The 23,835-nt window shown below is 39.8% G+C and overlaps 1 protein-coding gene across 9 annotated transcripts in view; it reads left to right on the top strand.

The window, feature by feature from the left end:
- The first annotated feature begins 185 nt into the window (after positions 1-185).
- WDR20 (WD repeat domain 20) overlaps positions 186-23,835 on the top strand; it is a 45,952-nt gene continuing 22,302 nt past the window's right edge. For 3 of the 9 annotated variants that reach the window (XR_010743859.1, XR_010743858.1, XR_010743857.1), the window contains exon 1: positions 192-532. Coding sequence is in view for 5 of the 9 variants with exons in the window: in XM_066321773.1 (XP_066177870.1) it covers positions 284-532 (249 nt within the window). In the remaining 4 variants the exon portion in view is untranslated. Of the gene's footprint in view, positions 533-23,835 lie in introns of all 9 variants that reach the window. The other 6 variants (XR_010743856.1, XM_066321768.1, XM_066321773.1 and 3 more) reach the window with 5 other exon arrangements.

Genomic DNA, 23,835 nt, shown 5'->3' with positions numbered 1-23,835 from the left:
GGCGCAGGGAGTTTGGGCACGATGTCCCCCGGCGCTCCCTCCCCGCCTGACCCCTCCGGGCTCTCCGCCGCTCCCTCCCCAGGCCCCGCCCCAGCCCCAAACCACGCCCCTTTCCACGCCCCCCGGGCGCGCGGGCCCGGCGCGCGCGCAGTCGCGCGGTAAACAGGCCCCGCCGGCCCCGCCCCCGCGTGTCGCCCCCGCGCGCAGGGGCCGCGCGCGCGCCGGCGGCTGCGCAGTGTCGGCACATCCGGGCACTGGGGCAGGATGAGCGCTCCTTTCCAAGATGGCGGCGGAGGGAGGTGGGAAGGAGATGAACGAGATTAAGACCCAGTTCACCACTCGGGAGGGGCTGTACAAGCTGCTGAGCCACTCGGAGTACAGCCGGCCTAACCGCGTGCCCTTCAACTCGCAGGGCTCCAACCCCGTCCGCGTCTCCTTCGTCAACGTCAACGACCAGAGCGGCAACGGGGACCGGCTCTGCTTCAATGTGGGCCGGGAGCTCTACTTCTACATCTACAAGGGGGTCCGCAAGGTACCGGGGCTCCCCCGCCGGGATGGGGCGGGGAGTGGCGGGGGCTCCGCGCCGCCGGGCTGCGGGAGCCCCAGGGCCGCGCCGGGGGCGGGGGACAGAGGCCGGGCCGCCCCTCCCTCGCTGTCCCCGCTCCCGCGGCCGTGGGGCCGGCGGCTCCTCGGCTCCAGCCGATATCCCGATTAACCAGGTAGCGGCTGGGGAGGGGGAGAGCAGGCCTGGGCCGAGGGCGGTGTGAGGGCATCGGCGCTGGGTCCGTGCTCGGGGCTGCTCCAGACGTGGTGTCACCGATGGGAGTTGTGTGTGTGGGCCCTGTGCAGGGATGCGATCGCTTCAGCTCTCCTTGTCGTGCGGGAATGAGGGTTGGCTTTCCGTCCCTGGGCCTCCTTCACCTGCTGCTTCAGGTCAGAATTTGCTGGACACACTAATGCCTGTTGTGATTATGGTGGTGTCAAATCCCTGCTTCCAGGATCTTCCTAGCTTTGGCTGCATGGCTGAAGCGTTCAGTGCAGTTCCAGGCCTTTGTTATGACTTAGAAGTGTGGGTTGATTTTAGAATTGTTTCTAAATGAGAGCGGTGCGATGAGATGAGTCTTAAATATCAGATAATTGGCTGAGAGAAAGTTGTTTTTTCAGGAAAGAAGGGTTGATGTACTTGAGAGCGAGACTCCTTGCGTGTCATTATTGGACGCAGGACAGTGCATGCATTTGATCTCTCAGGTCACCATATTTATAAACAAACCCTTGATTTTACGGGATTCAGAGAACAATTCGGAATTTACCATGCTAGGTGAACGCATGTTACTCCTGATAGATGTAAACACAGATATAATGCATGTCGGCTTTCTGGTTTGTTTCAAATAGTGGGCGTTCATTGTTTTACATGCTTGGGTCTCAGCTGCCGTCATGCAAGTACCTTGAAATCTTCCTGCTCTTAGCTCACCATTCAGCGTGGGATGGGGGCACAGAGAGCTGGAGAGGCTGTGCAGGAGGCTCGTGGATGAGCAAGGAATTATACCTGAATCTGCTGCGTCCTAGGGTAGTGCCCCTAGCACTCCTGCTTTATATAAAATGTCAGCACTAGCAGGAGTTTAAAGTCTGCATGGTTGGTTGTTGACTGTGACCTAACAGATCTGATATGTCTTGTATAAGTATATGGAAAAGTGTGTCTGCGTGTATTTTAGTTTCTCCCTTTAATGAATTTTAATAATCTGGACATTTTTCAAATAATGCTTGGACAGTGGCTACTTTAAGCATAGAAGGAGTATTTAGTATCAAACAGTATTCCCTATTTACAGGCAGTTGCTATCTTTACAAGGTATCCTGAAGAGCAGTATCTCTGAAAATCTATATCCTAAATTGTCGCTGTGTTTGGGTCCTGCTGTGTTTGTTTTTTCCATGCTAAGTAGCTGCAGAGTTCTCTCACTCAGCTCACAGAGCAGGCCTTTATGTAGTTTAGTAATGGTACATGTGATTCTTGCAAGTTCTCTTAGTCATCTCTTGCCACACTTCTGAAAAATAAAAACTTCAAGCCTGGAACTTCATTGACAATAAGGAACGGAATATTTATATCAAATGACAAAAATCTTCCTGAGCTGGGCATTTGGATATCTTTTTAGATGCTAAAAGCTGCTGGTATTGTCACTGAGAAATTTGTGTTTGTGAACTCATGAGCTCTGAGGCATTTATACCTGTGACAATGTGAAATGCTTTTTTCTCTGAATAGAGTAAAGCGTACACATTGTTAGGAGAGAATTCACCTCAGTGAGCTTTTACAGTATTAACTAGCTAAAATAATACTGTATATTCTAAGTGTATAATGCTTCTGTAAAGTGAACCTAAAGAAAGAGCTTAAATCTGCAATACTTGCTGCTTTGGAATTTATTTTGGAACTTGAGTTGGAACTAACTGTTTTGTCTGTGTATGAAAGTGAAGCAGGAACAGGCTGACAGCCTGTCAACTGATCATGTGAACTTTTCAGAATCAAAAGTTCTGTCTCGTGGCTATCATAAAGGGGAGACAGTTATTCTTACCTAAATGGAAGGATGTAATTCTGCCTTAAACTGGGCAGACTGTCACATTCTGTATTCCTTCCTCTTCCTGGGAGCAGGATAGGGAGAGGGATTTGATCAGTTTAAGACCAGCCTGTTTGTGCTCCTTGGCATAATACGGGTGCTGATAACTTCTGTTTTAGCTGTTAGTTTATAATTATTTACATATCCCTGAAAAATTTTGCCTGATTACTTTAAGACCATGATTTTAATTCTGGCTAAGTCATATTAGAGTATTGAGTTGAATTTAATGAAGCTGCACTGTGTGAATATATTGGTTGTGATTTTGTCTTTTTTTTTTTTTTTTTTAAAGACTACTCTTCTTGATGGGAAAATGCTATATTTTTCCTAAAATGAGTGAAAGAACCAGCAGGACTGTATTTTAAGTGACCATGTGTGTTAGGCACTGAGATAATTCTTGCATCAGTAATCCATTGCAGATCAGTGCACATTAACACTTAAGCCATGAATGACACTTAAGAATAAATAACGTAATACTGAGTCAAAGATACCACTTGGAAGGATATTTCTTGACATCAATAATGCTAATCTTTCTTCTTTTAGTTTTCCTTAAATTCTAAATGCTTTGTGTCTGCTATGTCTGGTTTGTAAGTCACCTTTTTAAGTGAACTGCTGATGTGTGTGTTGTCTTAGGAGATTTAACTTACATAAAGAAAAATGTTTCCAGGTAACCTTGATCCTTCTTCCAGAGCATTTGGTGAAGTTAGATCAGACATCCAGGACGGTGGTGTGGAGATTATCTATTTGTACTCCAATCCTAATGGTTTGGTAGAGACAAGAGTTTTGGATAGCATTTCAAGCTGTCTCTTGAGACTTTTCAAAGCAAAGAGATATTTTCTCCCAACTTTGTTCTTCACTTCTTTAGGAAGGAAGCTGTTTCCTTGTTCCTACTAAATTTTACTATTGTCATGAAATGTTTTGCCATGTTTTATGTTTTCTGTGTCATACAGAGCACATGAATGAGGATCCAGCGCATTTTTTTTTACAATTAAACATTACAACTCTCTTTGTTTATAAAGCAGTGCAGACTTCCAGAAAACTCCTGTTTTCTGATTTGGATCCACTGGAGAAAGAAAGACATGGACCTGTAATTTAGTAAGAAGTTAAACTGTGATGGAATGAGATGTGGTTGCTTTACTTAGATAAGTATGTAATTGTTCTTAACTGCACTGAGTGTCAATGGACTTTCCCTTTCAGTCCTTCTTTACTTTGGCTTTAAGGTTAGTTGTGTGCAGTGATCTCTTATTAACCAGAAGGGGTATATTTTCATGAACTCAACTGACCTAGTGGCAGCTGTATATGATGGACTGGCAGTATAGGATCCTCTTGGCAGTGTGCTCCTGTCTCCTTGTCTTTGGCAGTGCTCACCCTCTGGTTGGGCTAGTCCAGCTTGCTAAACCAGCAGCAAAAAGTGCTTGCAATTTTTCTGGGCAGATTTCCTCTTGATTTGGTGAGTTGAATGGTGTGATCTTGGGGTTGATCAGCGCACTGTACTTGGAGTACAGTGACAGCAAGGGAAGGGTTGGAGGGGCAGTACCCCCTCCAGTGGCCTGGACTGTCTGCTTGGATCCACTGCCTTTGGAGGTCTCTCCTGGGTAAAGCCTCTTACTCTCCTGAGTAAAGCCTTAAGTCAGTTTTGGAATGATCTGTTCCTGAGGGATTGTTGACTTGATTTTGATTAAGAGAGCTATAGGTGTTAAAGGAAGCTTTTTGTGTTATTTTAGGCATTTCCCTCTTAGTGGAGTAAGATTATAACGTAATAATTCCAAAATTGAGCAGCAGATTATTATGCTCGGATGCTCTTGGTGGGTTGCTTTTTCCTGCATCCCCTAGTGAGGGGCTAACACCCTAATCAGGAGTGAGGGCTGTTACTTGATTTTGCTTATGAGATAGCCTTGAAGGACTTAAATATGGTTTGTGGCTAGCTTTGCAAAATGATTTATTATTTGATTCATTAGGCTGGAAAAGGAGAGTTCTATATCATCTTCCTTCCTTTAGGACAAGGCAAGGCTTTCCAGATTGCTGCTGACTTTAACTATCAAGTCCTTTTCCCTTCCTGCTGGGAAGCTTGTGCATTCTCCTTATAGAAGTTGTGTGTGTGCGGATGTATTATTCTCCATGTGTTGTAAAAGTTTCTGGGCAGATTAACTTGCAGCTGTCATTGCAATATAAGTACATATTAGCAATAGTGTTGCATGGTGCACAGTCCTAGTTTTTATGTAATATATCAGCAAGTTACGAAACTTGAATGTATAGTTTAGCTTATTACGTGATGTAAAACCTTTTGCATTGTAGTTAAATTCTGACACTCTACTCTTTGGTAATGTGTGGCAGACTTTCTTCACACTGGTTCTTTCAGGTTTTGAAATCACCTTGTTTGAAGAAGAGGCTTTGCCTTTAGTTTGACTTTTTTTTTGTAGCTACCTAGGGCAGCAGTCTGTTAATAACAATGGAATATTACAATATGTTGCAGTAGTGTTGGATTAGAAACATGCATAGGTGATAAGCACAGGTTGATGGAGGCATGGAGGGCAGAATTTGTTGACTGTCTTTTTAAGCTTTCATTGAGTAAGTGTCTTGGAAATTATGTTTGTAATAGGATGAAAATAATCTTGTATCTCAACTTGTTTTATTGAGAGTTGGCATACTGGTAGTCCCTGCTTATCAGTAGAAAGACTGATGTATAGGATTCCTTCCTTTGCAGTTCTCAAAATTACTTTTTTTCTATGTCTGTCTTTATTTGTTGTGCAGTTGAGGAGTGTTATCCTTGGTGGTGACTTTCATTCTATAGACTGTTCACCTGGGAACTTGTTGCAATGACAGAATTACAATGGGTGACATTTGTCACTGTGCTTAATATATTGCTGTGAGAAGGGCAGTGTGAGGCAGTTGTAGGTTGGAAGCTGGGATATGTGGAGAAAACCATCACATTTTCTCAAGATGTGGTGGGAATGTGAATTTATATTACTGCATACTTAGAGATCACTAAACTGTGTCAGGCCTCTGAAAACAACATACATTTTAATAGCATATATGAGCTGTAAAAATGCTGAGCTTTGTAAGGATCTTGGAAGATACAGTAGGTCTGAAGCAGAGGGAAGTAATGAGAATTCCACAGTTTCCTTCAATAATGTCTTTTGGTGTTAGTTCTCTTTCTTCTTCCTCCAATATCTGACTAAACTTCTTGTTCAGGGAAAAACAGAAAGCAAACCAGGCTGAAAGCAGTTATTTAATGTGGACATAGAGGACAGTTGACTTTTGCCTTTGGCTTTTGCATATTTAAAAACTTGTTAATTCGTTCACTCAGTTTTCCTATGGTAAATAAATCCAGCTCTTTAAACCATTCTTCTCAGATCAAGAGTTCCAGATGTTTCATTGCTCTCCTCAGTTGGCTTCTGTTGTCTTGTATTAGTGGTACTTAAACTAGACCTAGACCCAGTGCTTGCACTGTGACTTCAGTACAGAGCAAAGGAGAATTGTTGCTTGCTGTGTCTGTCTTCTAATATTCTTGTTAACATATTGAATAGTGTTGACATTTTTGAATCCTGCTTATAGTGATGACTCACTTGGATTGTTTCTTATCATATTGCTGCTTTTCTCCATTTTTATCTGTTCCTTGATTTTTGTTGATGTTTATAAATGCCATGTAGCGTTTTCATTGAATTTTGTGCTATTAAGGTTATTAGAGAGTGGTTTTATTTTCAGTTCTGTGCTGCATAATGCAAAAAAATCGTTCCAGTCTTGATGTTATTCACAAATTCTATGTGTACTCTCATCTATTTATGAAAATCTCTCATAGAACTTAAAAATCATGTGTTGGATTTGCTGCCAATGTTTCGCATTTCTGAGGTGTGTTGGAGGTCTCTCTTTAAAAGGGTGTTAAAGATTTTTTTTTTTTTTTTAATATTTTTTTAAATTTGTTAATTTCTTGCTGATTTTTTTTTTTTTTTTTTTTTTGTGTTGGATAATAGTTGCTACATTGGGACTGGACTAGCCAGTCTCATGGAGGTACTGTGGCTAGATCAGTAATACTTTACCTCTTGATCTTTGATTGTCAAGGTATTTGAGAGCCTCTTGGAAATTTGTTTCAGGTGTTTAATGGATGGATATATTGATGACTTTGAGTTTTGTGATGCAGATAGATACTGTCTTTCCTAATTCTAGCTGGGCTGTACTAAGGACTGACAGACATGTTACAAAATATTCCTGTAGTCTTTCCTGAAGTGTAGAATTTTTAGTAATGCCTTTCTTTTCAACAACACTGCTGAAGGAAACAGTGAAGAGTCAATGCAGATTACAGATGTGTAGGTAGCTTTCAGTGTTTAATTTTGTTATGAGGCTTATACAGAGCTACTAGGACTGGCTAGAATAAGATAAAAAGACTAAAAAGCTGCTTTAAAATGACAGTTACACTGTTAAATGTTTCTTGCTCTGGAGGAAGATGAAATGTATCTATGGTTGACAGAGCTTGCAAGATGATTTTTATGTAGGATGTGGTATTAGTCTGTAGTGCTTTTTCTTGTCCTAGTCTGTGCTTCAAGCCCATATCACGGTTCTTTGACTTCAGTGAGCGCTGTGTTGGCTGAAGGATTGCTCTCTGGGGTAACAGTTCATTTGTCTATGACTGCTTGTTTGGCTGGTGTGTTTGACAGTGAATGCTGGGCTATGCTGGCCAAACCCCCAGGTTGGGATGCAGTATTTTACAGGCAGTGAGTTTTTGTGTGTCTTTAGTTGGGTGTTTTTTGGGTTTTTTTTGTTTTTTTTTTTTTTTCACAGCAGTTATAATTTTGGAGGTTTTTGTTTTGTATTGAAGTGCATTTGTGGTAATACTGCACTTACATGAATTCAGTTGGGGAAATTAAGTTAATGTAAAGCCAGTAATTGTGGCACTTATTCTTTGCAGATTGACAACATTTTAGTCATAGTGCTTCACAGGTGCAAAGAGGGGTCATTTGTAACAAACACTTCTGTGCATGTGGAAAGCTTTATGGGGCAGCTTTGTCAGAATATTTATAAAAGTATTGTGCTATGTGCTTCAATTAGAAGGAGTTTACATTATACATTGACATCTGGGAGTCTGAAAAACATTTAAATAGTTAACTGTTAATAGTTAAAATGCACATTGAAGGTGCCTCAAACTCTAATTAAAGGCTGCCTAGACCCACCTCTGAGAGGACTGCCAGCCATAATTGTCTTGTTTGACATTCTAGAATCAAAATTAATGCCCTAGTTTGAAGTATTGTAGTTTTCTGGTTAAAGGGAACCATCTAAAGTACTTTCCTGTGAAGGACGTGTACCCAAAGGCCACTTGCTATCCAGTTGTCATGACTATGAGTTGACACACTTGGACAAATTACCGTTTGAAAGTGGTGCCATTTAGTGCAAAGTAGTACCTAATATTTCCTAATTATCTGTCCTCTTAGAAGGCTTAAGGAAAAGAAACAGTAACATTAAATCTTCTATACTTTAAGTAATAATATTTGGTTGTGTCCTTGTGGGAAATAGAGTATTTTTCCTTCCTTACCTCACTCCACTTTTAGGCCCAAGTGGATAGCCCGCCCATTTTTTAGCCTCTACATCCCACCCATTTCTTGCCCCTTAAAACAAAGCAGCTGCTGTTGCCTGCTTGGCTCCTGTGGAGCAGCTGTTGTTGCAGTGGATGCAGCCCCCTGGTCTTTGTGGGCAGGACCACCAGCTGCTGCAATTGAAACCTTTCCAGTGGCAGTGTTGTAAGTTGCATTGGGATTTCTCGTGCATTATTCACTCCAGCTGCTCATAATGGAATGATAGATCTCTTATAGATACATTCTGCAAATTAATTTCAGTTTTGGTTTACCAGCTATATTTGTTCCTTAATTTCATGAGTTAATCATAATGTTTACGTGTGGCTGTAATGGTAAAAATTAATATTTATATTTTTTATTACTATTTTTTAATTCCATGTGGGATTGGAAGGTGACTGTATTAAGAAGTTGTTGGTCTAATAGTGTATAATTTTTGTACAACTAGGGATTGTAAAATGCTATGTCAGACAAAATACTAATCTAAGCAGGAAATTTAGCTTAGGAGTGCGCTGGTGTAGGGAGAAAACATTGCATGCTATGAACAAACTTTGTTGTCCCCCGTTTCCTAGTAATTAAAAAAATATTATTTAGCAGGAGTTTTAGATACATTTTTCAGGAAAATGATATAAAGTGAAAGTTGGAGAGGACTCAAGTCTATGGTTTTAATGCTCCCTTTCAGCTAAAGAAAGGGGGGGCAATGACAACAGGGGAGAGAATGGATACCAATATACATTGAACTGTGTGTTAAAAACATACATGTCTTCTGAAAAAAACTACTTAAGCAATGCCTTAAGGACACTTTAGCCTGCCCAGGGCTACACTTACAGGGATAACTCTGTGAATCTGAGTAACATAAATGTCTTCTTTTCCCAACTTAGAGATGTAACTGTAACAAATGCAGTATCCTAAAAATTGTGATCTCATCCTATTTTAACTGTGGCAGATTATTTCTAAGGATTTTTTGTGTGGTTCTTCTAAGACTTCTAGAAGGATGTTTTGGAGGTTTTCTTGATATTTGGGGTGGGTACTGGAGCATGACTGTGATACATATTTGAAGCTATCATTGAAAGGAAATTTCAGCACAAGTTGTAAAGGCTTTCTTTTGTTGTCTTGATTTTTCTGGTTTTCTGTTGGTAGCTGTCAGTACTATAGAAAAATAATTTTGCTCTGATTTGTTTTTTAAGTCATGTTACTAAGATTTAAGTTACAGTCTAGATGATTGGATTTGCATATTTTAGTGGTTTGAATGGGAAATACTGTCTCTTAACATCAACTTAATACTGTATTGTGGAGCCATAGATGAGGGTTTAGTGTGCATTTTTCTTCAGATTTTTGCTTTTCTTACAGAATAGCGAACAGTTGGATTTCATTTCCGGACTTCGTTTTTAAATGGAAGTATTTCTAGAGGGTGCATTTCTTTAGGCTTTTTAATAAGATAGTGGGCCAGAGACCTACAATAGCTACCTGTTTGCACTTAAGGTGTCAAATGGTCTGGCTATAAAAAAAATAATTTATGAGGGCAGGAATAGTTGCATGATAAGACAATACCACTTTTGAAATTTGGTATCATATACTGCCAAATGCAGTATTTCTTGCCCGTTTTGCAGCCCATTTTGCCTTGTCATTTTGTGTCAGTTTGAATTATTACTTTACTGTCCATAAATAATTAAATAATAATTTTTAAAGAGTGTACCTGTTCAGTGTGATACATTGATCCAGGAGGTTTTTTTTCCCAAAGAAGAATTTCAGAAATACAGGGTGCAGCTTGTAAAAGTGAGATGCTTGTATTGACTAGAGAATTATTGCTATCTAGTAACATGAGCTGTATATCTCAACAAGTGACTTCAAGAAATGTCTTGCTGTTACTTCAGTGTGAACTTATGCTCCCTCCCCTATAAAGGCAACTGTCCGGTTACATTCACATCAGTTTAACACACGGGATGGCCTCTCCTGCCTTCAGCAGGGGAACTGTGGTTCCTTGTACAGAATAACTTCTGTCTATGTGTCATGGACTGTTTGCTAACACCTGCAGAGTTTTAAGATGCTGTTCCAGGTGACGTTTCTGACCTAACAGCGTTGGCAGAATAGCTTCTGTGCCAATGAAGTGACTGTTCAAGTGTAGTTCTGTGCTGTAGCCAAAATGCTGCCTCTGTAAATTCTCTAGATGGAACTGGGATGGTTAAGCGTGGGCACATGTTAGCACTTCTAAATCAGAAAGATGGGGCAAACAACTGTTCTAAAGAACTCAAACAAATGCCCAGGTTAAGATGCCTTTAGTGATGCTCAAGGTGATCCATACTTCTTATTTTTAGAGTGACAAAGTACTGGTTACCAATGAGCTACTGCAGCATTCCAGTGGCAGCTTGCTCAGCTGCTCTGAGTGCTGCACTCTGACATCTCTGTTCCCTGTGAACAGCAGGTAACACCTTGTACTGGTTTTGTGTGGCCAGGTTCTGGGGGTTTCTGTTGGAAGCTGCTGTGAGAAGCCCAGGATGGACCTGCTGCTGCTGGCCAAGGCTGAGCCAGTGAGGAATGGTAACACCTCTATGGTAATGTATTTAAGGAGAGAAAAGTTACTGTGCAGATGTGTTTGCAGCCAGAGAAGAGCAGGGTGAGGACATGTGAGAGGAACAGCTCTGCACACACCAAGGTCACAGCAGAAGGAGAGGCAGGAGGCGCTCCAGGTGTCAGAGCTGAGATTCCCCTTTGGCCCGTGGTGAGACAGGCTGTGCTCCTGTAGCCCATGGAGGGCCACAGGAATGCAGAGATCCACGTGTGAGCAGACCCACATCAGAGCAGGTGGGGACCTGAGAGGAGGCTGTGAACTTGTGGAAGGCCCAGGCTGGAGCAGGTTCCAGGAGCCATGGAGGGAGGAGCCCGTGTAGAGCAGGTTCCTGGTAGGACTTGGGACTCATACTGGAGTGGGCTGTGCCTGAAGGACTCAGACAGGAAATGTTTATGGAGAACTCTGTCCTGTGGGATGGACCCTACCCTGGAGCGGGAAAGGACTGGAACAACGTGTGATGAACTGACTGCAACCCCCATTCCCTGTTGTCCCTGTGCTGCTGGGGAGGAGGTAGAGCTAGGAAGAAGGGAGAGTTGGGGAAAAGGTAGTTTTAAGGTTTGTTTTTACTTCTCGTTATCCTGCTCTGATTTTCTCAGTAATAAATTCAGTTAATTTCCCCAAGTTGAGTCTGTTTTGCCCACGACAGTAGTAGGTGAGTGATCTCTTCCAGTCCTTAGCTCACGAACCTTTCACTACGTTGTTTTCTCCTCTGTTCAGCTGGGGAGGGGAGGAATAGGGCGTCTTTGGTGGGTGTTGGCATCCAGGCAGGGTCAACCCACCACATACCTTCTGCAAAAACATATTGGACTGGCATTGATCTGGTCGATCTCTGCATTTAGTTTTGTTAGTCCTAAACTGATAGAGGCATTGTGTGTGCATTAGAGAGAGCCAAAGGGGAATGCTAGTATGATCAGGGCCTGGAGAAGTGCAGTCTTAGGAGCCTAGAAATAGTTTTTGCTGTGCTCCCTCTTCACTGATCTGGGAACCTTTCTTCATTTCTATCTCCTCTGGTTAGTAGGTGTCTTGCAGCTGTGGCACTTGCAGTGCAAATTGATATAAAGGAGAGTTTTAGATTTGGACAGTGTGCAAACATCAGTAAGGTTAAAGGTATGATTATTTTTGACAGCAGAGATCCCTGGTGTGTGTGGTATTAGTATGCCCATATCCGTGGGTGGGATGATTTAATAACTGGGCTCTGTTGGGTGTCCTCACAGTCTCCTGGGAAGACCTTTAGCAAAACTCCTGACATGTGGGCACTGGCCTCTCAGTGGGCAGTGCTGTGTCTGTGAGGTCTGTCAGTGACAATAGACAGTCTGATCACTCCCTCCTACACTTGAGACAAAAATCAGCCTGAGGAAAGAGACAGTGTTGTGTGACCATTTGGTATGTGGAATACTTTTAGCCCTTTGATGGTAATTTTTAAAGAAAATCATTAATAGCAGGCAAAAGGTTGTGGGTTTTTTCCACATAATATCTATACCAGTAGAACTGCCAACACTTATTATTACTTAAAATATCTTAATACTTTGCTTACTTTAAAAGAAATGTTTTTATTGCAAAAGCTAGTGCCTGAATTTGGAACATACTGCCTTTTGTTCTGAAAACTCTGAAGGAGGATTCTGCTTCTCAGACTAGGTGATATCCTAGAACTTGTACACACGGGATTATGGGAAATCAGAGTTCACTATATTTGTTTTAGGGATTTGGTCCTTGATATTTGTTTGCTAGTAGCTGTGTTTGTTTTGCAACACTTTCCATCTTGTTGGGCTGGCTTGTAATGAAATGTCTTCAGCCCCAGAAGGAAGATGCATTGCAAATTAACAACGGCAGTATAATAGAGCAAATATGTTATTTCATCTCTCTGTTTCTGTATATGACCACAAAAAGCATAAACCAATGGGCCTCATCCTGGTTTTGGAGCAGAGGTTTTACATTTGTGCAGAATTTTATTCATGTAACTTCTGTGGGACTGTTCTGGTGCTCTTAGGATAAGAGCCAGCTCCATCTTATTTTTAGTACCAAAGTAATTAGGGCTTTGTTCTAGTAATATTTTCTAAACATGCTGCAACATGATGGAATTATGAGCTTGATAAAAACACTGTATCAAAAGTCTCCAGCATTCCTCTAGGGCTTGCAAAATCCAACAGTAGCCAGAAGAAACATGATTTGGACTTGCTGGACAAACGTGACAGTGTTGCATTTGACTTCTATTGAGCTTTGTAATGAAAAATTATAAATTGATTAGCAATTAACTGCTACAGTGAAGTAAGTTTCTATAGCAACAGGGCAATGCAGGGTACAATTATTCAGACTGCCTTTCCTTACCAGATAATTTTTTCTTACAAGTACTGAGTTTACGCTGTTGGACAGAAACATTGTTTTGTTATGGCAATGGATAATCCTCAGCTTTTGCTGCTCTTGCCTTTTAATTTTTTTTCCTTCCTAAAGAAATAACTTTTCCTCTTATGAGCTGAGAAGGGACTGGGAGAGACTTTCTGAGATAGACAGCAATGTGGAAGGCTGGTGGAAACTCAACCTGCAACTGTTTGCCTGTATGTTATGAGTATAATGAATGGAGTTACACTGAGTATATTGTTATGCAGTATGAATTTCTATTCCACTTCTGACTGCTGACCAGCCTGCATGAAAACTGAACATGGTCTAATTTAATAATAATGGTGATCATATAACAGCTTGCAAATTTAAAGTAAATAAATTTAGATAAGTTGTAATGCTGATTCCCTGAATCAGCCAAATTTTTTAAAATTTGTTCTTTTTGTGTTTAAAGTCTGTATTTGTTTTTTGATTTCAATACTTCAGAATACCTATAAAGAGAGGAATATTCTACTTTAATCTTCACCCTTAAAATTGGAAAACATTGAAGTTTTGTCAAGGGTCTACAGGTGTTTGGGAGTTTTTGCCATGGAACATACTGACCAAGCAAACTTTTAAGTGTTACTATATTTTGATCTTTTTAAAGTTAGAGGAGATGAATTTTTAACAACTTAAGTGATGAAGCTACAGCAGTCTGATTTTTTTAACAGGACAGTTTTGTGCTAAGTATGTTAAAGATACATCAGATGTCTGATCATGTGAAAGGCAAAAAAGCAGTTTTTGCTTTGTCAGTCAGCTCAGTGTTTGCTGTTGATAGGTATTGCATAAGTTCATTTTTCCAATATCGTAACAAAACAATACCAATGTTTTAGAAAAGAAAAAACTCGGATTCAAAGGTAAAGTGAAAGTAATGGCTTTGATTGTGTGACTGACTAAGAGCGCTGGTCCGACAGGTCAGGTAACTTTTGTGTGTGTGTGTGTGCGCCCCTAGGGAGGAGGTGATCAGCTCAGAGGTGACGCTACCATTAAGTCATGCAATGTTTCCAGTTTGTTCCATGTTTTGGGTGCCATCTAAAAGCAGTCTGCCAGCTCTAATTTAAATAAGCATTGCCTTTAACAGGTATGATTTTTTTTTTAACCAGTTTTGCTTTCAGAGGTGGGCCAATTTAAACAAATTCCTAGTGAAAGTAAGTTACTAAGTGTTTAATAAGTATTGCAGCTGAGTGTGTGAAGTGAATGAGAACATCTGCTGAATCATGCCAGAATGTGTGGTATTACTTGGTATCCATTTGGTATTTACATATCTATTTTCCTTATTTTGTTTCTTACATCTAGTACATGTTTTCTTATCCCTGTAAAGCTCATCTGAATTGTGCCTCACTCTGTGTTAAAAACAGGTGAGAAAGGACTGATTATAAGTGTAGGCAACGGTGTGACTAGACTGTAGGAGTAGGAGGAGATACAAGGATCCACTGGAGAATAAGGAGCAAGAAGGAGATCAGAAAGGTAACTATTACATTCTTACTTTAGAGCTATGAATCTGTTATAAGGCACTAAATTGTAGCTACTGAGAAATGAATTATAGTTAACTAAGCATAAATATTAAGTGAGACTTGCAGAATGTAATTATGAAGCATAGTTAAGGAAAGAGATAATTGTTATAGTACACTTAATTTTCTCAGTTCTTCAAAAGCAAAGAGACTAAAATGTGTGCTTCAATGCCTTCCAGCCTTTACAGAAGGTGATATGTTCTTTACACAGCTTGTTACAGTCCATAAGTAGTATTCCAGCACAAACTTTATTTAGTGCCTGTGAATATTTGGAATATTCTGTGCTATTCTGAAATCAGTTACTTTTTAATTCACTCTATTCCTAACAGTGAAAGTTTCTGCTAAAACTCTTCTGACTGCCTTTGGCTGAGTGACAGGCAGGTATTTTTGCAGAGCTTATCATGGATTGTATTCAGATAGAGAAAAAACATGCAGGAGTGCTATTCAACACATACCCCACCACCAGAACAACAAAAAAATCCCCTTTCAGTTTTAGCTTTTGAAATTCTTACATTGTAGACTTCTGTGTTAGGGATTCTTCTTTGTTTTGCTGAAAGTAAAACGTCTCCCTGTGGTGGGAAAACATAGAACATGTATATGTAGTCAGCTTTATTTGAAGTTCAGGTGCTCAGCCTTTGTAGTGTAACACTTTAGTAGTGAAGGAGAGTTGTAACTGACTGAGTTCACATCCGTGAATGAAGTGGAAATTCAGATCCACATATTAGATATTTAAAATGAGAGAATTTTAGAACTTGGTGGTTCTGTTACAAAATGATCAGAGATTTAAAAGCTTAGTTCTTTATATTTGAGACAACCATTGGGAAGAGACCTTCAAAAGTTGAGGTCTTCTAGGCGTGGTTTTGGAAATAATTTAATTGGTGACACTGATTTAGAGAAGCAAGAGCGTGTACATGGTGCTCATAATAACGTTGGGATACATCACTGTTCATAATCAGAGTTACTTTAAAAGGAGAAACAAGCTGATATCACAGCCATAGATGAAGTGAAAATTCATTGAAAAAATCCATAGGGAATTTTTGCTTCAGCAATAAAACTTCGAGAAGATGATAAACAGACTGTAGTGTTGATTACAAGCTGAGTCAGCTTGTGATACAGCTGTTGAAGGCTGGAGGATATAAATGCAATTCAAAGATGTATGAAATGAGGTTTACCAATAGAAATAAAGAATGTCTTTAGTGCCATTGTACTAGGCATTGAGAAGATGGTTTTAATATTCTATGAAATTCTGGTTGCTTGTGTTGAAGGTGATTTTTAACTCCTGCTACTAAAAGTATGTGATTTTAATTTTCTGAACAAAGCAGTCACTAAATAGCCTTTTTGTCACTCTCGCTAAAAGGAAGAAGAGAGGAAAGAAGGGAGAGAATAAATAATACAAAACCTTCCCTGGATATATGAGACATTACCACAAATCCCAATCATGCAAAATTTACTATTAATTTAGAAGGATCCTGCTTTTTGATCAGCCCTGCTGTAAGCAATTACCAATAGCTGAACTGCAGAATGAAAGTACTGTGGTGTGATAGGCTGCAGACCCTAAGGCAAGTACAGAGTAGGTTTTATTACAAGGGGCAGAATGTTTCCTCCAGAAGCTTCTTAGGGCTGAGCCAGATGAACAGAGTGAAGGCAATTTATTTTTAGTGATACAAATCCAACTCTCTGTGTTGTACCCAGTGAGGCCACCTTACTGGCTTTCAGATCAGGAGAGGAAAGGACTGTAAGAGACTGAGGAACTGGAGGCAGTTAAGTTCAGTGAAAAAGTGGTTGTACAGCTCACTTGGCAGCTCTCATGGAAAGAGCAGGAGATGTTTAATGGTAACTAAGTGAATGCTAGAGTATCTCAGTAGTTTTGTGGGGAAGCTTTAGGAGGGGATTCTGTATTTTGTGTATTCTTGGAGGTGGTTTTCTGTATTCTAACTCTCCATGTATACAGCAGACATTGAAGGTCAGAACTATTTCATCCTATCTTAAACTATGAGCAGAGTAAAGGATGAGATTTTCTTAACTGGTGACCAGCCAGCCCTTAGGTTTTTTTTAATCATATGGTGTAGTGAGACTGAAAAATATGAGCAGTAAGCCTGTTTTTTTTCAGGTTTTCCTAATCTGTTTTGTACTTACTTTTATATAAAATGTTACTATGCTGAGGTGTTTGGTTGGTTTTCTAGGAGTTGGAAAAGATTCTGTGTGCTTAGAACAGATGTTTTCTCATGATCTTGTGTTTGAGAGAAATGTTTGAAGAAAGATATTTCTTCAAAATGGAAACTAAAAGAAGCAAGCGACTGTGCTTTGGCTTTGCCCTGCTAGTGTTAATGCTTGAACTTCAAGTTAGCCAGTTACCTGGCCTCCATTGCTCTGGAACAGAACAGTTTTCCACCACAGGAACAAGCTTTAATGCAGGAAACAGTCTTTCTCTTTCAAATGTACTCCTGGAGCAAATTCTCCTTTCTGACATGAATGCAAACTCTTCTTTCACTGGGGAGAAGATTGTGTCAGATAGAGATTGCTATTCTGTTGTAGCTCCTTATAAATGGAATATACTCCTTTCCTCACATCTGAGTGCATTCTCTTCATTTGGTAGCTTTTTACGTACATCTCTAGCAAAGAAGTTTCCCTACTACCCTGCCATTTTAAACAACAGCAAAAATCCTTTGAGGTTGATAATATAAGGTGGTTCTCCAGTTTGAGAGTGGCTGCTTCACTCTTTGGAGTACTTTAGGATGTTAGTGTATCTTGATCAATATGCAATGCTAAGCAGTTAAACGGAATTTCAAGTAGAGGCTCAGGCTGCTTGGTTACCATGGCAAACACAGTAGGAAATTCATGCCAAAGTTTGGAAACTAAGATACACAAAAGAAAACTTGTAAACTGAAATAATCACTTCAGAGAGCAAATATACTTGTTTATAATTTATTACAGGCTGTTTCCCAAGAAATACCATTTAAAAATCCTATTTTATTAAGCAAATCTTAATTGCCAGTCCAGAGTTTTGCACAAAGGAGGCAATCTTCACAAGCAGGGAAGAGTGAGATTCTTTGTTGGCTTGCCCTCTAACTGTAAGGGCATTGAGTGAATAGAGTAGCCTCTTGAAGACAGAAGAGTTGAATTGCTTAAGTACTGTAATCAAGGTTGACATATTTTCAGTGTGCAGCGCCTTGTTTCACAGATTACTCAGTCTTGTCGCTCTAAAATTTGTCTGTGTTAGTGATTATATGTATGTTAAGTCACATACGTATGATGTGTGTATATATATGATCTTTGTGTTTGTCTATGTTCCTGATTGCATATATTTGCTTTAATTACTTGTGTATATTAAATATCTTGCCATATTTAATTCACTTTCCCACAGTTGTTTGTCTTAAGGTTTGCTACGTGGAACCAAAGTCTCTATGTGAGTATTTTAATGGGGTGATTTTCAGTTTGATAGGTTCCCTGTGTAAGCAGCTTACTGTGAACACAGTATTTGGTATTGCAGTCCTGTCAGGATGTTGTGGCAAAATCTGATCCTTTTGCATGTGACTTGCTGTGTACAGTTTTCCATAGGTGTGGTCACATGCAAATCATGCAGTTATTTTTCTCTTTCTCAATGTAAATTATGTGTATTTCCATGTGTCTTCTCCAAAGTCTCATCCCCCAAAGGGAAGCTGTTACACAGAAAGCTAATCTGAGCTTGAGGGAGACGCCACTTTTAAAGACTTCCTGAAGCTGGAGGTTAGAGCTGGAGTTGGGCGTTGTGATCATGAGCACCTACCCTAACATGTGACTCTACCTCATCACTTTATGCATTGCATAACATGGATTGGAGATTATGGTAGGCAGTTGGAGGCTCAGGGAAAGCAGTTTAGGTTATTACTGAGAAACTCTGATGAATTTGCCTCTGTCTTTATAACACATGGTCTCTTGGGAAGGGAGGCTTGCTGTTGTAACCGGAAAGTAGTGTCACTGGAACGTGAAATGTTGGAGGTGATGGGACAAACAGTTTATGAAATGCTGTTCAGGAGTTCTTGTTGTGAACAGTAATTGAATTACAGGTTAGTCTGCTTTTTGCTGACCTCTTTAAAAAGGACTTACTGAGCACTTTTTAATTAAAACAAAAGTGGAACATGAAAACATCTGGAAGATTGTACTAGGGTTTAACTAAAAGTAAGAATTTGAAGGCCACAGGAAGAGAAGAATTGTACCACTGATTAGCCACAGTAAATAAAATGTTTCATCGCACTAAGTTTAAAACATGGTAACTTATAGTTAGGTGGTATATCTGTAACTTCAGGAAAAGAAGTAAAAGGGGAAGAGCAGAAGAAGTTGAAGATGGACTGATTTGACTGGCAAGAGGCGACTGTAAGAAACTTGGGAGACGCAGTTAGGCTACTTGAATGAGCAGCAGTAGGTGTTCCCACTAATCTCGTGGTGGCACACAGTGGAGGAAAATACATGAGTCAGTTTGGAGCCACTACACAGAAAGAGGGGATTGATATTGGTGATTGCCTTAACTGATTAGTACTTGAGTTCTAATAAATATTTCTTTCTTTTAGAAATGGAATGGAGAAGAGTATTAGAAACAGGAACTGAATAAATCATACAGGATTGTATAAATCAGTAGATCCACCTCTTCTTATAGGTCTATAAAAATGTATTATTACAGGGATATTCAGAGAAGTGGTGAAAATTGGCACATCTGAAAACTTTTGTGTAAATACTGAGGCTAGGGCTGCTTACTCTAGTAATCAGTATAAGTGCTGTGTATATGAGGAATGTTAGACATCATTGTCTCTTCCTGGGAACAAGACAGTGTTCAGTAAAATCAGAGGGAAACAAAATTCAGAACTGACACTTTTTCCACATATTAACTCATCAGGGTACCTTGCTGCTTTAATATAAGTGAATAAGGAACAGGGAGTGGGAGTTAAAATTTGGCAGTTTTTTTCAATTCCATGCAGTAGTTAATGCAAAAAAAAAAAAACCAAAACAAAACCAAACCAAACCAAAAACCACCTAACTCCTGTAAGGGTTATTGAACTTCCATATTTGCAATTTAAGTGGCTCCATGAAAGAAAACTAGGATGGACAATAATCCATTAATGCGGCTGACTTAATGAGTTAACTTCTGGAATATTTATCTGCCCACTGTTGAAGAAATGGTACTGGAGTAAAAAAGTACTGGCAACAAAGTCCAGTTTGGAGTCCATGGTTATGAAGTATGGATGTACTATGACTTGTTAAATCTGTGTCTTAATTGTTAAGCCACTGAGGGGGAGACCAGCGTAAAAATGTGACCTGTCGCCCATGGTTTATAAATAGCCTCAAGAGATTATTATTTTGAACTTAAAACTGCACAGTGAGATCTATTTCTTACATATGTTCTTAAAAAGAGCTGAGTAGGGGGAGAAGAGGAGGAAGGTGTCTGCATCACATGCACAACATACGTGGTTCTGAATCAGGGTTCTGCTGGGGAGGTTTTTATCCAGCAGGCTGAGTTACAGTAGAGCCAAAGTTCTGCAGACCAGGCACTGGGAAGAGACAATAATGCTGATACCAGAGCTTCTTCTCCTTTCTTCCTATTAAAAAAAAAAAAAAAAAAAAAAAAAAAAAAGGCAAGTAATTGCTTAAACCAAAATAGAACATCTAATTCAGTTCATGTCTGTTGGGAATGTGTGATACAGTGACTTTATTCAGAGTTGTTTAACTAGCCTGTTTACAGATTTAATGTGACCAAATGCATTACACTGGATTCACAGTGTTCTCAATTTTTATGAGTTGATAATGTCATTAACTGGCACCCATGATGAGGGGAACTTTGCAAAAGAAACTGTGGAATACTTTTGTTAGCTCTGCTTCAGCATGGGTTTCTGAGGGGTTGTTTAGTGGCTGGAGAGCAAGTTAAAGCTCATATATATTCTTTTTGTCTCATAGTAAAGCAGTGTTGTGCAAAGTGTATAATTCAAGTGCTTTTAGTGAGCAGGTTTTCTTCTTCAGATTTAATAAAAAATTGACGTGGTTGAACATGGGGAAAAAAAACACTTTTTGAAAAGTTACGGTGTCCTGTCACTTGCCTGAAGCTTTAGTGGTTTGCTTATAGTGCAGCTGAAGATTGCTGGAGTTGCATGGAATGTTTCTGGTCAACTTTGTGGAGTGGGCAGGCTTTTGGGTTTTCTTTTGGAGATGCTAAACTCTCAGACTTTGTCGGGATTGACCAGGATGTGCTCTGGAGAGCTGTGTCATGGTCAGTTCATTAGAACAATTTGGATCTGACCTGGCTCTTTGAACAGCAGTCACAAGTTGTGTATTTTGTCCTTCCACTCTAAAGAAGCAGTGTCAGCTCAGGTAAAAATTTTACCAAGTGAGTAACACCTTGAATTGAAGATGCTTTAAGTTACTAAAGGAACAGTTTCAAGGACTTCAGACCTCTCTTGGGTTATGACAGGTGGAGGCAGCAACAGCATTCTGTGCTCAGAAGACAGAGGGATTTTTGTGTGGAGGGGTTCAAAACCTTGTTTCAACTTCCCTTCCCAGCCTCCCTGGCCTGCAGTAGTTCAAATGTATTAATATTCCTCTACTGTTTTAGTGCCCTTTGCTCCATCTTATAAACAAAGAGTAAGTTGATGCTGTGTACACCTGTGAAGTGAATGGGAACTTGCAAACAGTTTCTTTTTGAGTCTGCTTTTCTGAGGTTTTGAACACTTTTAAAAAATATCTATTTTTTCTGGGGTTATTGGTAGCCTGGTGCTTTCACCTTAGACAACTTCCAAAAGAATGTGCTGATCTATACTGTAACCACAGAAATGTTTTGGTTTATGGCCTTACTAAAATGGAGTTAACATTGTTATGATAAGCTGTAAATCAAACAGTCCTTTATGTGCGTTCTTTATGGTGTTCACATCTACTTTCTTGATCTTGCCAATTATATAACCATCGGTTCAGTTAATGTGACATAGATTTATTTCAAACCAGTGTGTGCTCTTTGCTCTGTTTGAGTACTTAGAGTAATTCTTCTGGAAACAGAATATGATTATTTCATTGGATCCTTCAGAAAACTGCACTGATCTCTGCCTAAATATGGATTTATGTCCAGTTATCTGGTGTAGAGCTTTTCTCTAAATGTAGGTGGTCATAGTTGTCTGCTATATGAATAAATGCTTAAATCTTGTTAAGTAATGTTTTTTTCCTTTCAAAAGTCATGTATGTCTTGTATGGCCCCAAGTGGGAATTAAATCTAGGAGGGAGAAGAATATCAAGTAGCTTCCCAAATCAGCAAGCAGCTTTGGACGAAATTGATCTTTAAGACTTTGTTATGGATTAATTGTGTGGAACACTTGAAAAAAAATTAGGTTAAATAAAATTACTTGGTGTCCTTGTTTTACTAGCAGAGCTGTTCTTACAGAGTATCCTAGAAACTGTCACATGCCTTAAGTGTTCCTGTTCAGCATTTAATCAAGTGCTTTGTAACTTATAAAAAAACCTTCTGCAAAGATACAGGAACCCATTTATGAGGAACAGTATTGTGAGTGGCAAGCTATTGATGCTTCAATTCATGCAGTTGAAAGATCAGCCGAATTTTAAATGCAAAACTAAAAATAATATTTTTATTGAAGTTTATAAATGTGACTTTAATATAATTGAATGCAATATAAGACCTAAAATTTCCTTAGCATTAGTGACTTTGCAAGGCTCAGGAGACATTTAAAACTACCCTGTGTACACACACAACACCTATTATGCAACCCTTGAAACTAAGCACATCACTCACGTGTGGAAAAAGCAGCTCTTTATTTAAGAAACTGTCCTTATATTTAAGAAAACTATTGTGGTTATAAATTGGGCAACTTTACAAAAAGTGATTGTCTACTGGCTTTTTATAGAATCCTAACGAGAATTTTCACTTTTTTTTTTTTTTTTTTTTTTTTCTCTCTTTCTTTCTTTTTGGTTTCTAAGTGAAAGCTGAGAATCTTTTAAATTATTACAAGTTTTTTGAGGGGATTTCTGAAGTGAACATGTGTTAACCTGTACACTACCTGGAAGGTTTGTGAATCTGAAGGGATGCTGGATCTGAAGGGAGGATGTGAGTTCTTGCCAGACTTGAAACTTTCTACCGAGAAAGCCAAATCAGCAGTCTGTCAGCTTACGTGCAGTTATATTTGTAGCAGCCGGTTTGCTACTGACAGGCTGTGGCACTGTCAGCTGCACTGAAGAGTGTTTTGTTAGGGCTTTGTACTTGCAGGAAGCGTTGCCTGGACTTTCTGTTGTGTATTTTATATAAACTAAGCGGAACTTTTGCCCTACATCAGTGGTCTTTATAGGGAAAGACAACCAACTTGTTCCTGGGGTTTTTTTGCTTCCTGAAGTTCTTTTAAGATGCAAACCAGACCTGTTAAGTAAGCTGGGAGTGGCCCTGTTGCTGCTGCTTTGGTTGATCCTAGGCTTAGGATTCCAGGGCTATTCAGGTTGGAAGGAACTTCTGAGAGTCTCCAGTCTAACCTGCCTCAAGCAGGGTCAGCTGAGGGATCAGATCAGCTTGAAACAACAGTGATGTAACTACAAATTATTCTGTTGCTCATATTAAGTGATCTGCATTTGCTATAAAATAAAAAAATCTGGAAATCTACTCCTGTGGTAATAAAACAGAGATTTCCAGTGGCAAGTATTGACCCTGGTATTCCTGTCAGAAACTTGTATACAGAAACAAGGAATGGAGTTGGCCAGAAAATTCTACAAAAGTGCCTGGGATAACTCTGCTTTCTTGTGTTCCTCAGTGTTCTCTGTCCTTGGACTAGCTCTGCAGGAAGAATAAACAAGTTTAGTTTTCCCTGTCCTTGCTAATGCAGTGAGCAAGTCAGGGAGGATTCTGTCCTATTCATGGGAGGTTCTGTAAAGCAGAGGGCTCCAGCAAGGGTTGCTTTGCCTTCTTTTTTTAGCTAAGCTTTAAAGAGCATGTGTGAAGTTCAAAGAAACTCAGTAATAATTCTGAGTTGATTTCTTCTGTTATTTGTACAACATTATAACAAGCACAGCTCTCAAATTGTTCTGTTTCTAGACCAGGGACCATTCAATCCCTGGACAGCAAGGTGTGGAAGAGATAGCAAGTTACAGGTAATCAGTTATGGATTCCAAGCTCCAGAAATACTGAGGAAATTTTTTTCAAAAGTACATTGTCATGGTTCTGTGTCTTTTCTTTTATTGTGCACTAGAGCTGTACATACACAGCCAATCTG

Source organism: Sylvia atricapilla, chromosome 6, assembly GCF_009819655.1.
Source record: "Sylvia atricapilla isolate bSylAtr1 chromosome 6, bSylAtr1.pri, whole genome shotgun sequence".
Classification (NCBI taxonomy): domain Eukaryota; kingdom Metazoa; phylum Chordata; class Aves; order Passeriformes; family Sylviidae; genus Sylvia; species Sylvia atricapilla.
The sequence above is the reverse complement of the archived record's forward strand: the minus strand, read 5'-3'. Positions and strand labels throughout refer to the sequence as shown.